The sequence below is a fragment of the Nycticebus coucang genome, chromosome 18 (assembly GCF_027406575.1).
Source record: "Nycticebus coucang isolate mNycCou1 chromosome 18, mNycCou1.pri, whole genome shotgun sequence".
Classification (NCBI taxonomy): domain Eukaryota; kingdom Metazoa; phylum Chordata; class Mammalia; order Primates; family Lorisidae; genus Nycticebus; species Nycticebus coucang.
This window is the reverse complement of record NC_069797.1, coordinates 22,684,706-22,699,791: the sequence shown is the minus strand read 5'-3', so window position 1 is coordinate 22,699,791 and position 15,086 is coordinate 22,684,706. Positions and strand designations below refer to the sequence as shown.

Sequence of the window (15,086 nt, the reverse complement as noted above, 5' to 3'; positions counted from 1 at the left end):
TTACTGTTAGGGAGAGGATGTGTCCATGATAACTCCTGGATTCCAGAATACTGGAAGACAGTGAGGCTCAGAGGGAAGAAAAATACCATGGGTGTGGCCTTGGGCTTCTTAGTAGGTTTCCCCCTGATTTGGTGCTAGTGGATGGATGTGGCCAGGCATGTTATATTGTCCTTGAAGGTTCAGTGTGTTGGCATTGTTTTATAAGGGGGAAGAGTCTCAAGTGTTTAAATGGCAGTTAAAAGTCAGGATGAGAGTATCAAATTTTTTTTTTGCAGTTTTTTTGGCTGGGGCTGGGTTTAAACCTGTCACCTCTGGCATATGGGGCTGGCGCCCTACTCCTTTGAGCCACAGGCGCCACCCAGTCAAAATGGGTTTTTTTATGGACTAGATTTAAGGCATATTCACTTTGAATGGTCAGGTAGAGGAGGATAAGCTTAGCTTATAAAGGAAATAGAGACAGGGCAGCGGAAAGGAGATAACCAGATTTCTGGGTTGGGTAGAATCCAAGGGAAGAGTCATTTTCATTTATGCCGCTGCGAGGTGGAACAAGATGCAGACTAAGAATTGTTTATCAGGTTAACTCAAGGATTGCAAGACCCTAGTGAAAGTATTTTCGGTGGAGCAGTAGACACTGAGGCCAGATTGGCATGGGACAAGAAGCAAGTGGAAGAAGGGAAATGGAACACGGGAAGATAGGCAGTTGTTTCAAGATATTTGGCCCTAAGGATAAGGGGAAGAAATTGGGCAGTTTTTGGGATTTGGCAAGTAAAGTATGGGTTCAAGGAAAGGTTTTCTAGGATGGAAGAGACTGGCTACATAAATGCCAGTGGGAAGAATCTTTTTGGCAGGGATTGGTTGGAAATGCAGGAGAAAGAAAGCTGGTTGATAGTTAAGATTCTGAGAGGAAGGTAGTACCTAAAGCACAGTGGAGAGATTGTCCTTGGGGGGGAGGGGCATCCCCTCTGCTTTGGCACGACGAGGGTGGATGAGGATGAAGATGAGTGTCTCAGGTTTGAGAGTAGAAAGTGAAGGCTGTTCCATCTTAGGGCTTTAGTTTTCTCTGTGAAGTTGTAGGCAAGTTTAAACAGGTGACAGTGGTGGGAGAAGTTGGAATTTGGAGTTTGAAGAGAAGATTTAAGTAATGGAGAGAGCAAGAGAGAAATGCAGTAAGATTACTGGACAGTATTGAAGGCCTGTGTGTAATGGTGGGCCCACCTATTTCTCTCGTAGTAAGTATTCTCATTTGTTTTGTTGACACATGGCTTCCTCTGGAGATAATGTGCTGAATGATTTTTCCATAGATTCATGTTAATTTTTCAGGAAAGTCCTTCTAAATCCAAATCATTTTTCTTCATGGAAGGTTTTCAGTGAAGGTGAGGTGGTGAAGATTGATCAAGCTAGGAGCAAGCTTGGAGAGGTGGCACATTAGTTTTTTGAGGTATAATTGGATGTCAGCTTTATGTTAAGAACAAGTGGGTGTTCCCCTCTAGGTTAAATGTTCTCTCTTTGTCATCCTCACCATTGGCCTAACCATTGGGCACCCTCTTACTCAGATGGAAGGTTGATCAAGCTAGGAGCAAGCTTGGAGAGATGGGACAGTTTTGTTGTGGCTGAGGTTTATTTTTCAGTCCAAAAAGAATTCTCCATTCCCAGAGAAGTGTAGCATGGGAGAATCAAAGAACTCTCACGATCTTCCAGTTAGATCTTTAAAGTATGGCTTTGTTACCCTCTTTTCCCCAAATTCCTTGGACCCCAGATGTCCTTAACGCTAAAATATAAACACATGCCCTTTCTGTAGACAAATAATGTTGCTCTTGGATACTTTGTGTTATGTCCTCTTTTCAGATTTGATGGTAATGTTGACCTTAACTATGGTATTTCTCAGAACCGCCATGTTATGCCTCCTACCCTCCTTGGTGACAGTTAAGGTGAGGCTGGAAGCAAAGACTGTTGTCATTCTTTAGTCCCAGGACCCACCCCCTACAATGGAGTTGGCTGTGGCTGTCTTGAAGGACCTGCTCCGATATGCAGCTCAGCTTCCTACGCTGTTCCGGGACATCTCCATGAACCACCTCCCTGGCCTTCTCACTTCCCTGCTGGGTCTTAGGCTAGAGGTGAGACACCTCCTCAGCTCTACCCTGGACCCTGAGTAGTGCTTACCCTCACTCACACTTCTTAGATTAAAGGATGTGATGGGGGATAGGATTAAAGAACTGAGAAGAGGGAGGAGCCCAGAAAAAGTAACTTGTGGAGAAAGGCCTTTCCAGGCTGGTGGGATGAGATGGGCAGATATGGGGTCATAGGGCTCTCAGCCTTCTCTTCTTCCTTCCTTATTTTCTGTTTTTCCCACAGTGTGAGCAATCAGCGTTAGAAGGAATGAAGGCTTGTATGACCTATTTTCCTCGGGCTTGTGGTTCCCTCAAAGTAAGTATTCATAGAAAGTCCTCTCCCTGCTAACATAAGCCTTGATAAGCTCTCTTACCTCAGATTCTGATCCCGAGATTTTTAAGCACCTGTCTTCTGATTGTCCTTTAAAATCAACTGTCTCCATAGCTATCATTAAACAACCTCATAGCACTTACTTAATCCTCACATGTAAAGAAGCCAGAATTGAGTAACTTGCCTAAGATTGGCAGGGGTGGAACCTGTGTCTGATGCCCAGGCCTTTAACCGTGGGCTCCTTCTTTTTTCTGCTCTGCCTTCTCTGTATCTCCTGCCTGCTTTTCTTCCATCCTTCCATCCATCTTATTTTGTTCCTGAAGCTTTTTAAATTTCCTCTAGGAAGCTTTCCTGACTTACCGCTTTCCTAAGACAAGTTTCCCAAACTTTTTTTTTTTTTTTTTAAGACAGTCTTATTTTGTTGACCAGGCTAGAGTGCCATGGCTTCAGCCTAGCTCACAATAACTTCAAAGTTGTGGGTCCAAGCAGTCCTCTTGCCTTAGCCTCCTATCTGGAGGCACTCGCTCAGCCTCCCGAGTAGCAGGAGGCATCTGCCACAACATTGAGCTAATTTTTTCTGTTTTTAATAGAGATGGGGTCTTGCTCTTGCTCAAGCTGCTGATCTCCAACTGCCGAGCTCAAGGGATCTTCCTGCCTTGGCCTCCCAGAGTGCTAGAATTACAGGCATGAGCCACCATGCCCAGCCTCTCCCAAACTTCTTTCTGCTTATATTCCTGACTAAACTCCCTCTGTCACTTCCCCATCCTTTCCCCCAAGTTGTCATGACCCATGCAAGGTGACCATATAACAGAGCCTTACTAGGTCAGACCTTCAGGTCAGGGTATATGTGCATCAGGTGAGGAAGGAGGTGAGGGAAACCATTGCAGTTGTAATTTCAAGGTGATAACAGTAACAAACATGAATAGTTTGCAGATTCTACCAAAACAGTAACAAAGGAACATTTGTAATTGGCACATTAGTTTTTTGAGGTATAATTGGATGTCAGCTTTATGTTAGGAACAAGTGGGTGTTCCCCTCTAGGTTAAATGTTCTCTCTTTGTCATCCTCACCATCGGCCTAACCATTGGGCACCCTCTTACTCAGATGGAAGTACGGATCTGTAGACAGTTGGAATTGGTAGAAAATTAATAGTTTTTTTGTGTAACTGGTGTGGTTAACTGTATTGGCTATCAATATTACCAATTATGGGGCATGTTTGCTCTTCAAATTGTTTTGAAAGTAAGATCACGTGGTTCTTTGACCAAATCAAGAAAGTCGGCTCTTGAAGGGAAAGGAAACTGGTATTTAGTGGAACTCACTATATGCCAGGCAATCCCCTGAATGTGTTATCTCATTTTATCATTCTTATTACTCTGTGGACTTGGTATTACTGCATTTTACAGAGGAGGAAACTAGTTTAGAAGCTTGTAAGTGAAATTACATGCTCCTTGAAATTACAACTGCAATGCTTTCCCTATACAACCCAAGGTTATATATCTGGTAGTTGTGGGAAAAAAAGCGGGGGAGCAAATAGATTTCCACATTAGTGGTAGCTCTGATCAATTGTTAGTTAGCTGTGTAGATCACTGTCTTGAGAAGGATTGTGAATCGGAGCTCCGTGGGCATGAGTGCTTGGTCAGAGAATCCATTTGCTGTGGCTTTAGTAACTGGTTACTTATAGTATCTGAAAAGTTCTCGACCATGTGATATTTCTCAGTGATCGTGGGGTCATGGCCTTCCTGATTCTCTGTTTTCATATGAATGCCACTTATCATAGCTAATAGAATCTTTGGATAATCAGGACAAGATTTTTGTCAAGAAGGTATGTGGAGTAACTGATGGACTTCACTAAAAATTAGTAAAACTTCGTAACTAAAGTTTTACTAAGTTTAGTAAAAGCTGCCTGTCTTGTAAAATGTCTTATTTTGGTTCAGCTCTGTTTGGTATTATCTTTCTCTACCTGCATCCTAACAAGAAAGAAGAGGGAAATCCAGTGTTAACTTACCACGGGGTAGGAATTTGAATAGTCATGGAGACTAGAGTGCTAAGTGTTCCCCTGCTGTTGTCTCTTAATTTTTGGTATGAGTAATCAGGGAAATTTATCTGTAATTCACAATCTTTTGTCAGACACTTTTTTGAAGTTAGAGCAAGCAAACATTCTTGTGTTATTCCAGGGTATCGCTGCCTTTATTTCCCTAAGAATAAAGTGTTTTCTATAGCATTTTCCTCTGGAGGATCTTGTCTCTATTGCCAAAACCTCGGATAAGAATCCAGTGTATGAAAAGGTCCCATGGGTAGTTTGTACTTGGAAAATCTTGCAGACTCTTACTTAGGAAACTGATAATTACCATTTGAAATGTTTATCTGTTCTCTGTCTCACTCCCCTCCCAGGGTAGCTGTAATCTCTAAGCTCAGGGTTACTCCCCTCAAATGACATGACTCAAGCATTCTGAATCCACCAAGTAAGTCCCTGTAGAGACTTTATTCGCTTTCTCCTCCTTGCCAAATTGATAAGTAGTTCCTTGGAATGAGTGGGAATGCTAACCCACTCTTGGAATGAGTGGGAATGCTACCCAGACATGCCGTGTATGTGCGCGCACACCCGCGCATGTTTTTAGTGAAATATTGCAAGGGAGCTGTTAATTTGGTTTACTTTGTGGGTTAGCCAGGGCAGACCTTGTGGTTAGAACCATGTCACTTTACTGTGCGTTGCTTTGTTGCAGTCACATAAGCCGACTTCTGTTGGCCTTGGCCCAGCTTTTTGACTCAGTGTCTTAGGGAAACCTTGAGCATTATGTTGTCCAGAGAGGCCTAGTGCCACTATAATTGGGGCTTTGGTAGCTTTCTCAGAACTATCATTCTTGGAGAAGCCAATGAGTCAGTAGAACTTGGTGGTTACTCTTGTTTGGTTTGAAGTGTTCTGAATCGCTACTACATCAGACATGTACATGTCTCCAAGTCCCAAGGAAACTGGTTCTAGATCATCTCCTGCGTAGGATCGGCAGTCCCTGTGTCATGGTCAGCAAGAATCCTGAGGTGTAACATGCAAAACTAAATGTGATTCCTGCCACAGGGCAGATGGCAGGGAGTCCTTTGATTGTTGGTTCCTAAACCACACACTGACAGAGGCTTTGTGTATGTGATGCCTTTGCTCCCTAGATAAAGTCGGTGCTCCCTTGCCCAGGATTTAAAGCCTCAGTCTGCTTCTCAGTTGGCATTTTCAGGTTCTGGAACTTTCCTCATTATTTCCCCCATTTGGCCTCATTATTTGAATTTTCCCCTCTGAGCTGGCTCAATCCTACCTTCCTTAGCCTCAGCATCATTCCCTCTTGACCCTGTCTCTGTCCCCTTCTCTGTACAGTAACAGTGGTGGCTCCAGCTGCTTGTTTTCCGTTCACTTGTTCTGTATGCACAACTCACTCTTATGTCCCTCTCAAGGTAGAAATCCTATCTTCTTTCTGTATCTCTAGTACAGTATTGTTAATCTTTTTTTTTCTATGTACATTTTTGTTGTATTCCTTGTTTGTTCATAGAAGTAAAATTGCTGTGAAACAAGAATGGGAATCAACATAATTATGAATAAGAAACCCAAGAGAATAATTAAGCTAATCCTTAAAACATACAGTTTCAAGCTTACCCAAAAAATTAAAACTAGGCATTCAAATTCCCCCACCCTCCCCTACCTTTTTTTGTTTGGGATTCATTGAGGGTAGAAAGAATTAGGTCACACCGATCGCATTTGTCAGATAAAGTCCCTCTTAAAATTGTATCCTGCCCCCAAGAAGTGTTGTTAATCTTTTTTGTTCCATGGACCCGTTCTCACAATATTCTTTTCTTTTCTTTCTTTGGAAATAGAGTCTCATTTTGTTGCCCTCAGTTAAGTACCATGCATCACAGCTCACAGCAACCTCAAACTCTTGGGCTTAAGCGATTCTCTTGCCTCGGCCTCCCATGTAGCTGGGACTACAGGCGCCCACCATAACGTCCGACTGTTTTTTTGTTGTAGTTGTCACTGTTGTTTGGCAGACCTGGGCTGGGTTCTAACCCGCCGACTTTGGTGTATATGACACCCTAGCTGCTGAACTACAGGCACCGAGCCTACTCTTTCTCCTTTTCTTTGCTTTTTGTTTTTTTTTTCGATACAGAGTCTCACTGTGTTGCTTTCGGTAGAGTGCTCCATTGTCATAGCTCACAGCAACCTCAAACTCCTGGGCTCAAGCAGTTCTCTTGCCTCCGCCTCCAGAGTAGCTGGGACTACAGGTGCTTGCCACAGCGCCTGGCTATTTTTAGAGACAGGGTCTCACTCTTGCTCGGCCTGGTCTTGAACCTGTGAGCTCAGGCAATCCACCTGCTTCGGCCTCCCAGCCCTTCTTATAAATGTGTAAAATAATATATATGAAATTACAAGGGAAGAAAATCCTGTTGAAATGAAATTATCAAAATAGTTGTAAGAATTGTGATAGAGTAGTGTGTGTCTATTAATATGTTAAATAATAAGATCTAGAGGTAGGTCTTATAACTACCATGATGTCAAGGCAGTGATGCATGTGAATGATGTTTCAAGATATGTTATAATGTGGAGTGAAAGTGAATGAGTTCTGTTGGTGACAGTCACACGTACTGCTGATAGTACTCTGGCTATTTGCATTTATATTTGAAGAAAACACTATGTTTCACTAGTAGGTTAGTGAAAATAATGATGTAATTGTTTTCCCTCATCCATGTTCACAGGCCCCTTTGAGTCTACCCCTAAATAAATTTAGGCCTTCAGTTTAAAAACTGCTGTTCCAGTGCCTTCCCATAGCAGGCGGAGAAAACGTTTGCTACCTGACAGGTCACTCCTCTGAGATTTGCTGCCTTAGTTCTATTCCACCAGTCTGCCCTTCTCTTTTGACCTTGTCCTGCCCTTATACCTCTGGATAGTATCTCAACTTCCAGCTCAGGCCCTTGTTTTTGTGTCTAAGCTGGTAGAGGTGTGTGTGTGTGTGTGTGGGGGGGGGTGGTTGCTTTTCGGTACTCTATTCTTTTGTTCTTACTTTGCAAAAACTAGTAGGAGGGAGCCCAGTTGTTTGTGGGGAAGGGACCAGACCCTTTCTCTGCAAACAGGAGGCTAACGATTAGAGCTGGCATTGAGGATGTTTTTCTACTGTGACATCATTCTGGTATATCAATGTCCAATAGAGTGCCTCCTTAGGAAAGAAAAAGACCTAGACTTAGTGTCTACTGCAGGAATGGACAGGGTGTACATCTCTGGCTCTTGGAGCTGGCTCAAGCCTCTTCCCTTTTTTCCCCTGTATTTAGGGCAAGCTGGCCTCATTTTTCCTGTCTAGGGTGGACTCCTTGAGCCCTCAGCTCCAGCAGGTAATGGGAAGGGAGGGAAGTGGAGAGCCTGGGGATCTGAGGCTGGAATGTCTTCTATTGCTGCTTCTTGGCTTTCTGAGTTACTGCTTTTGGACCATGTTTCCACTTCTCTCTCTGTTAACATTCTGCACCTTCTGCCTTCATGTGCCTATCTGGGTTCTTTGACCTCATGGCCCCTTCTTATGTTTCCCTCAGCGCTCTCTTTGATCTCTCCCTCTTTTGTGTTCTTGGGGTTGGGGGTTCTCTAGATTCCCATCTGACCCAGTTTCTGCCCTTCTGCAGTTGGCCTGTGAGTGTTATTCCAGGCTGCCCTCTCTAGGGGCCGGCTTTTCCCAGGGCCTGAAGCACACTGAGAGCTGGGAGCAGGAGCTACATAGCCTGCTGGCCTCACTGCACAGCCTGCTGGGTGCCCTGTATGAGGGAGCAGAGACCGGTAGGGACCATAGATGGTTGTCAATGGGATGGTGTTTGGGAGCTGGGCAGGAGGGAACAGGAAGGGGCCCAGAGAGGTGGGCACATGGTTTCTAGGCAGATTGGATTAGAATATAGGCGAGTCATCTACCACAAATGTGTAAGGTAGTTTTGTTTCTGCCCAGTGCCTGTGCAGAATGAAGGCCCTGGAGTGGAGACACTGCTTTCCTCCTCAGAAGATGGTGATGCCCATGTTCTTCTCCGGCTTTGGCAGAGGTTTTCAGGACTAGCTCGCTGCCTGGGACTCATGCTCAGGTGTGTGTAGGTGTTGGAGGGAGTAGGCCTGGAGCAGGAGGGATTGAGATGGGAGTATTGTGTCTATCATGAGGAAGGGGATTGGGAGATGCGTGGAGTCTCACTAGGGAGCCTGCTCTGAGGGTCTCCTGCTCTGATTCTCTTTAGCTCTGAATTTGGGGCTCCTGTGTCCGTCCCTGTGCAGGAAATCCTGGATGTCATCTGCCGGACCCTCAGTGTCAGTGGCAAGAATATTGTAAGTGGTCTTTGTCCTCTGTTCATCGCCATTTTTATGGGACCTAAAGTTGTCATAGACAGCTGCCTGCTTTTGTCCAAATACGATTACTTCCTGTGCATGTCCAGCATACGTGCACACTGTCAGAACAAATTTGCCCACAAGTATCAGGACCACTTGCAGCAAATGCTTCCCTAGGGGAAGGGGAATTTGGGAATCCGCTGAGTCTTTGCTGAGATTCTCAACCAGCCCTCCTTTACCCTCCATGCGGGATTATTTTAGAATATGGGAGTTTGATTTTATTGGGAGAGCTGGGGTTGGAGGCTGGGTTTCTTACCTGTGTGTACATATGTAGTCTGTCCCTAGTTCTGTCTCTCTTTCTGGCTCTTGCCTTATTCCCCTACTGCTTATTTTTGCTCTTTTTTTCTCCAGAGCTTGCTTGGAGATGGTCCCCTGCGTTTGCTACTGCTGCCCTCTATTCACCTCGAAGCCTTGGACCTGCTCTCTGCACTCATCCTAGCGTGAGTGGGACTGGGCAGGCTGTGGTGAAGGGATGGGACATGCCGGAAACGAGGGTCACCATTCTGTCTCTGCCCCTAGGTGTGGAGGCCGGCTCTTGCGCTTTGGGGTCCTGATCAGCCGCCTGCTTCCCCAGGTCCTCAATACCTGGAGCATTGGCAGGGATTCCCTCTCTCCAGGCCAAGAGAGGCCTTACAGGTGACCATGGAGGAAGGGAATAAGGAAGAGAGGGTGGGTGGGGGGATGCAGGTGGGCTGGGTGTTCTGTATGTTGCTTTTCTATTAATAACTTGCCCTCTTGGTTCGCACCATAGCACCATTCGGACCAAGGTGTATGCGATATTAGAGTTGTGGGTGCAGGTATGTGGGGCCTCTGCAGGAGTGCTTCAGGGAGGAGCCTCTGGAGAGGCCCTGCTCACCCACCTGCTCAGTGACATTACCCCTCCAGCTGATGCCCTTAAGGTGAGTGAGGCCTCAGCTCCTTCTCAGGCCCTAGGACTCTGACCCTGCACCCTTTGTCAAGATGTGCCTCCTTAGCAGACACTGTGTCCTGACTCTGTCCTGCCTTCCTGTTTGTTTGTGTGTGTGACTTTTTGTTTCCCTTCGCCATCAGCTGCGCAGTCCCCGGGGGAGCCCTGATGGGGGCTTGCAAACTGGGAAGCCCAGTGCCCCCAAGAAGCTAAAGCTGGATGTGGGGGAGGCCATGGCCCCACCTAGCCACCGGAAAGGGGATAGCAATGCCAACAGTGATGTGTGTGCAGCTGCACTGAGAGGTGGGTGTGACCTGTGCCCTGGATCCCTGATGTTCTGGAGTGACAGCCCAACACCAGCTGGTAAAGTAGAGGGTGTATAGAAAAGGCAGAGCCAGTTTAGAGCCTGCAGAGAGGCCAGGCTCTAAATTGCAGTTGCTGTGGCTGCAGGTGGTCTTGGGTCCTGCTGTTAGACTGGGGGTTTTGGTAGTTGACATTGCCCCTCCAAGGTCTCAGTTATCTCATTTATTCAGCAAACAACTTTGCGTTATCTACTCTATATGTCAGGTATAGTTCTAGTACTTCGGGGAAAAAAAATGTCTGCCTCTGAAACTTAACATTCTCACTGGGTAGCCTGCCTGGTGGAGCTTCCTGCTTCCAATGCAACTGCTTATCTATCAACAAATTACTAGTTGGATCTGTGCAGTTAATGGGTGGCTTTCCCTTGGGTCCCATATATTTTCACTGCCTGCCACCCCTCCCCCGTGTGAAGGAGAGAGGTAATTCTTCCCAGATATATCTGTAATGCTTAACCTACATTGTCTCATTTAAATACTGCCAATAGCCCTGTGTAGTAGAGGTACTTTAATGATACCTGTTTTATAGTTGAGAAAGCAAACTCAGAGAAGTTAAATGACTTGGTTGAGGTAGCTGGGCTGTTTTCTTCAGAAGCCCTTGCGCTCAATGCCGTTAGCGTGCCTCTTACCACTCTTTATCCCCAGGACTCAGCCGGACCATCCTCATGTGCGGGCCTCTCATCAAGGAGGAGACTCACAGGGTTAGTACAGCCTGTTCCCTGTGGAGACTGGGGAGGAGACTGTCACTGTGCACGCTGGGGTGCGTGCCCCACGGGTGGATCCATTCAAACCTGGGATAGGCCCTGGAGAAAGGTTGGGTGATCTTGGTAATGTTTCTAGGTGTGTTCTGTGTCCTTTTCAGAGACTGCATGATCTCATCCTACCCCTGGTCATGGGTGTCCAGCAGGGTGAAGTCCTCGGCAGTTCCCCATACACCAGCTCCTGTTGCCGTCGTGAGCTCTACCGCCTGCTGCTAGCACTGCTGCTGGCGCCTTCTCCTCGCTGCCCACCTCCTCTTGCCTGTGCCCTTCAAGCTTTTTCCCTTGGCCAGCAACAGGACAACCTTGAGGTAACTGCCGACTGGGGCCGAGCCCCTCTTTGGTTCCTGGATTTCTCTTTCTGGCCCCACGAGACCCTGTATTCCTGATATTCACACTTGGCTTTTCTTCTTTTCTCAGGTCTCCTCTTTCTGCTCAGAAGCACTGGTGACCTGTGCTGCTCTGACCCACCCCCGGGTTCCTCCCCTGCAGTCTATGGGCTCCACCTGCCCTACACCTGCCCCAGTTCCCCCTCCGGAGGCCCCATCTCCCTTCAGGGCCCCACCTTTCCATCCCCCAGGCCCTATGCCCCCTGTAGGCCCCATGCCCTCAGCAGGCCCCATGCCTTCGGCAGGCCCCATGCCCTCGGCAGGCCCCATGCCCTCGGCAGGCCCCATGCCCTCAGCACGCCCTGGACCTCCAGCCACAGCCAACCACCTAGGCCTCTCTGTTCCAGGCTTGGTATCTGTGCCCCCCCGTCTCCTTCCTGGCCCTGAGAACCACCGGGCAGGCTCAAATGAGGACCCTGTCCTTGCCCCTAGTGGGACTCCCCCACCTACTATACCTCCAGATGAAACTTTTGGAGGGAGAGTGCCCAGACCGGCCTTTGTCCACTATGATAAGGAGGAGGCCTCTGATGTGGAGATCTCCTTGGAAAGTGACTCTGATGACAGTGTGGTGATCGTGCCTGAGGGGCTGCCACCCCTGCCACCCCCACCACCCTCAGGCACCACTCCTCCCCCTGTGACCTCCGCTGGACCACCGACAGCCTCCCCTCCTATGCCAGCCAAAGAGGAGCCTGAAGAGCTTCCTGCAGCTCCGGGGCCTCTCCCACCGCCCCCACCGCCACCCCCACCAGTTCCTGGTCCTGTGACACTGCCACCACCCCAGTTGGTCCCTGAAGGGACTCCTGGTGGGGGAGGACCTCCAGCCCTGGAAGAGGATTTGACAGTTATTAATATCAACAGCAGTGATGAGGAGGAAGAAGAGGAGGAAGAGGAGGAGGAAGAAGAGGAGGAAGAAGAGGAGGAGGAAGAAGACTTTGAGGAAGAGGAAGAGGATGAAGAAGAATACTTTGAAGAGGAAGAAGAAGAGGAAGAAGAGTTTGAGGAGGAATTTGAGGAAGAAGAAGGTGAGTTAGAGGAAGAAGAGGAGGAAGAGGATGAGGAGGAAGAAGAATTAGAAGAGGTAGATTTGGAATTTGGCGCAGCAGGAGGGGAGGTAGAAGAAGGTGGGCCTCCACCCCCGACCCTGCCTCCAGCTCTGCCTCCTCCAGAGTCCCCCCAGGTACAGCCTGAGCCAGAGCCAGAAGCCGGACTGCTGTTGGAGGTAGAGGAGCCAGGGGCAGAGGAGGAGCATGGGGCTGAGGCAGCCCCCACCCTGGCCCCTGAAGTACTCCCTGCCCAGGGGGAGGTTGAGAGGGAAGGGGAAAGCCCCATAGCAGGGCCCCCTTTTCAGGAGCTTGTTGAAGAAGAGCCCTCTGCTCCCCCAACCCTGCTGGAAGAGGGGACTGAGGATGGGGGTGAGAAGGTGCCACCCCCACCAGAGACCCCTGTAGAAGAAGAGATGGAGACCGAGGCTGAGGCCACAGCTCTCCAGGAAAAGGTGAGAGGGTCCTCTTGGATGGGAGGGTGGCACTGGCAGGAGAAGCGGGAGAAGGGGGAGAGGTGTGCCCCAGCCTAACTCATAACTGTATGTGTGCGACTGTTTTAAATCTTACATCTTTGTTCCTAAAAGGAGCAGGATGACACAGCTGCTATGTTGGCCGACTTCATTGATTGTCCTCCTGATGACGAAAAGCCACCACCTACCACAGATCCTGACTCCTAGCCCCCTACTGTGCCCCCACTCCTTGTTTCCAATAAAGTAATGTTGCTAGATATTAACTGCTGCTTCTGCCTTTTGCCACTACTGAGTCTCCAGTCAGAGGTCCAAGTGTCTGCTGAACTTTTCAGGGTACCCATAGTATTCTGCAAATGGTTCCATAACTACCTTGTCTCCATTGGAGGAACTGTTGACTTAAGGGGTAATGGATTGTCTTCTGCTTAGCAAGGTAGTATCAGAATTTTAGAATTTTTGGCCTGATGCTATTTGCAAGGTTGCCTGTGTGATTAAACTGCAAGGAGTTAGAAGATGGAATCCTGCTTGTGAGTTTGTATTTCAAGGGTGGGAAATGCCTAGGCCATTTATAGGGTCAAAACCTGTGTAAACACATACATGCCCACATATGCACACACATCTGAAATAGCCGGCTGAGGATTGTGGTCAAAGTTAAGAAAATTAAGAAAAAGGATATGTCAGTTCTGCTATGTCACCCTGTCACCCTTGTCAGTGCCGCTTTGTCACCTTGTCACTGCACCCAGGAAACAGCCTGTACACGGATTGAAGGTACAAGTCTGCAAGAGGTGGACTCTGCATAGGTGCAGGAGATCCCCGAGTAACCTCCGCTGTGGACATTTATTGAAATGCTCTACAACAGGTGTGGGGGCCCCATGTACAAGGACTACGTGCTTAATGATCGCTACGGGCTCCACTCCCACCCTGTTGCATCACAAATGTTCAAGGTCCAGCACCTGCTTACTAAGAAGCAACGGATCTTAGCTAGTTAGCACACTCAGTTGCTTGAGGGTTTGTCTCCAGGCTGCAAAACATCTCTTTGAAGGCTAGGAGATTGTCCTGCTTCCAGAGCCTCCCTCAAGAACCTCCCACTATTCCTACAAGCATGATACTCAGTCTTCTACAGGTATAGAGGGTTTAGTCATTGAATTCTGTGAAATTTGAACATTGGGCATCACAAATTAAAGGGTCCTCCATAGTGGGATTGGGAATGAGTTCTGGTCTGTCCAATGACAACATCCCAGCTTTCCCCAGCATCTACCTGAAGCTGCTTTACTCTGTGATCTGGACATTTCCCTGCCAGTGTCTGGCTCCTTTAAACACATATTTAGTATAGGCCTTGCTGAGATGCCTGTGTGAGCACGAACCTAGAGGTATGTCTGTGAGGGTACCAAAACTTACGGGCTTTACCCATGTCTGTTGAGTTATGAATGTCAGTAAATTGTCTTGGAAATTCAGAAGAGGTAGTCATTTCTCCCAACTTAATATATCCTAGAGAGCTTCTTTCAGGAGGTGGCAATTGAGCTAATTTTTAGAAAGTTAGCAGGATTTTAGAAAGGTATCACCTCAACTTGTTATTTTGAAAAAAAGAAGCAAACCTGCAGAAAAGTAGTAGAATGTATACCTGGTACAATATATAACCTTTGCCTAGATTCACCAATGATTAACATTTAGCCATGTTAGCTTTTATCTGTGTATCACTGTATCTATGTGTAGAGGTGTGTCTGCATGTACACATTACGTATTCTGTAGGCCTGTACACATTCTGTTTTTTTGAGACAGGCCTACTGCTCAGACTAAAGTGCAGTGGCACAGTCACAGCTCATTGCAACCTTGAATTCTTGGGCTTAAGTAAGCCTCTCAGCCTCTCAAGTAGCTGGGATTTAGGCCCTCCCCACCACACCTAGCTACTTTTTTTTTTTTTTTTTTAATTTGGCCGGGGCTGGGTTTGAACCCGCCACCTCCGGCATATGGGACCGGCGCCCTACCCACTGAGCCACAGGCGCCGCCCACCTAGCTACTTTTTTTATGTTTTTGTAGAGACAGGGTCTTGCTATGTGGCCCAGGCTCGTCTCCGGGTCTCAAGTGATCCTCCCCACCCTCTCAAAGTCTTGGAATTATGGTGTGAGCCACTGCACTTGGCCACATTTCTTTTTTCATGGGACCATATGAAAGTAAGTTGCAGACATGGCCCTGCTTGCCTAAAATTATTCAACATAAATTATCTTCTAAGATTAGGAAGATTTTTCTACACAATCACAATACCATTATCAAACCTAAGAAAATGTAATTCAATAATAACATGATATGCAAATTTTCCTACTTATCCTAAATGTCTTAGGATAATG

The 15,086-nt window shown here is 47.2% G+C and overlaps 1 protein-coding gene across 1 annotated transcript in view; it reads left to right on the top strand.

The window, feature by feature from the left end:
• The window catches only part of PELP1 (proline, glutamate and leucine rich protein 1), a 35,967-nt gene extending 22,964 nt beyond the window's left edge, over positions 1-13,003 (top strand). Inside the window, exons 4-17 of the mRNA XM_053570358.1 lie at positions 1,965-2,114; positions 2,353-2,424; positions 7,741-7,800; positions 8,083-8,233; positions 8,397-8,526; positions 8,674-8,761; positions 9,173-9,261; positions 9,341-9,457; positions 9,573-9,720; positions 9,872-10,031; positions 10,730-10,785; positions 10,947-11,153; positions 11,263-12,726; positions 12,859-13,003. Coding sequence (XP_053426333.1) covers positions 1,965-2,114; positions 2,353-2,424; positions 7,741-7,800; positions 8,083-8,233; positions 8,397-8,526; positions 8,674-8,761; positions 9,173-9,261; positions 9,341-9,457; positions 9,573-9,720; positions 9,872-10,031; positions 10,730-10,785; positions 10,947-11,153; positions 11,263-12,726; positions 12,859-12,951 — 2,985 coding nt within the window. The 3' untranslated portion in view covers positions 12,952-13,003. The remainder of the gene's footprint in view (positions 1-1,964; positions 2,115-2,352; positions 2,425-7,740; positions 7,801-8,082; positions 8,234-8,396; positions 8,527-8,673; positions 8,762-9,172; positions 9,262-9,340; positions 9,458-9,572; positions 9,721-9,871; positions 10,032-10,729; positions 10,786-10,946; positions 11,154-11,262; positions 12,727-12,858) is intronic.
• The last annotated feature ends 2,083 nt before the right edge of the window (positions 13,004-15,086 follow it).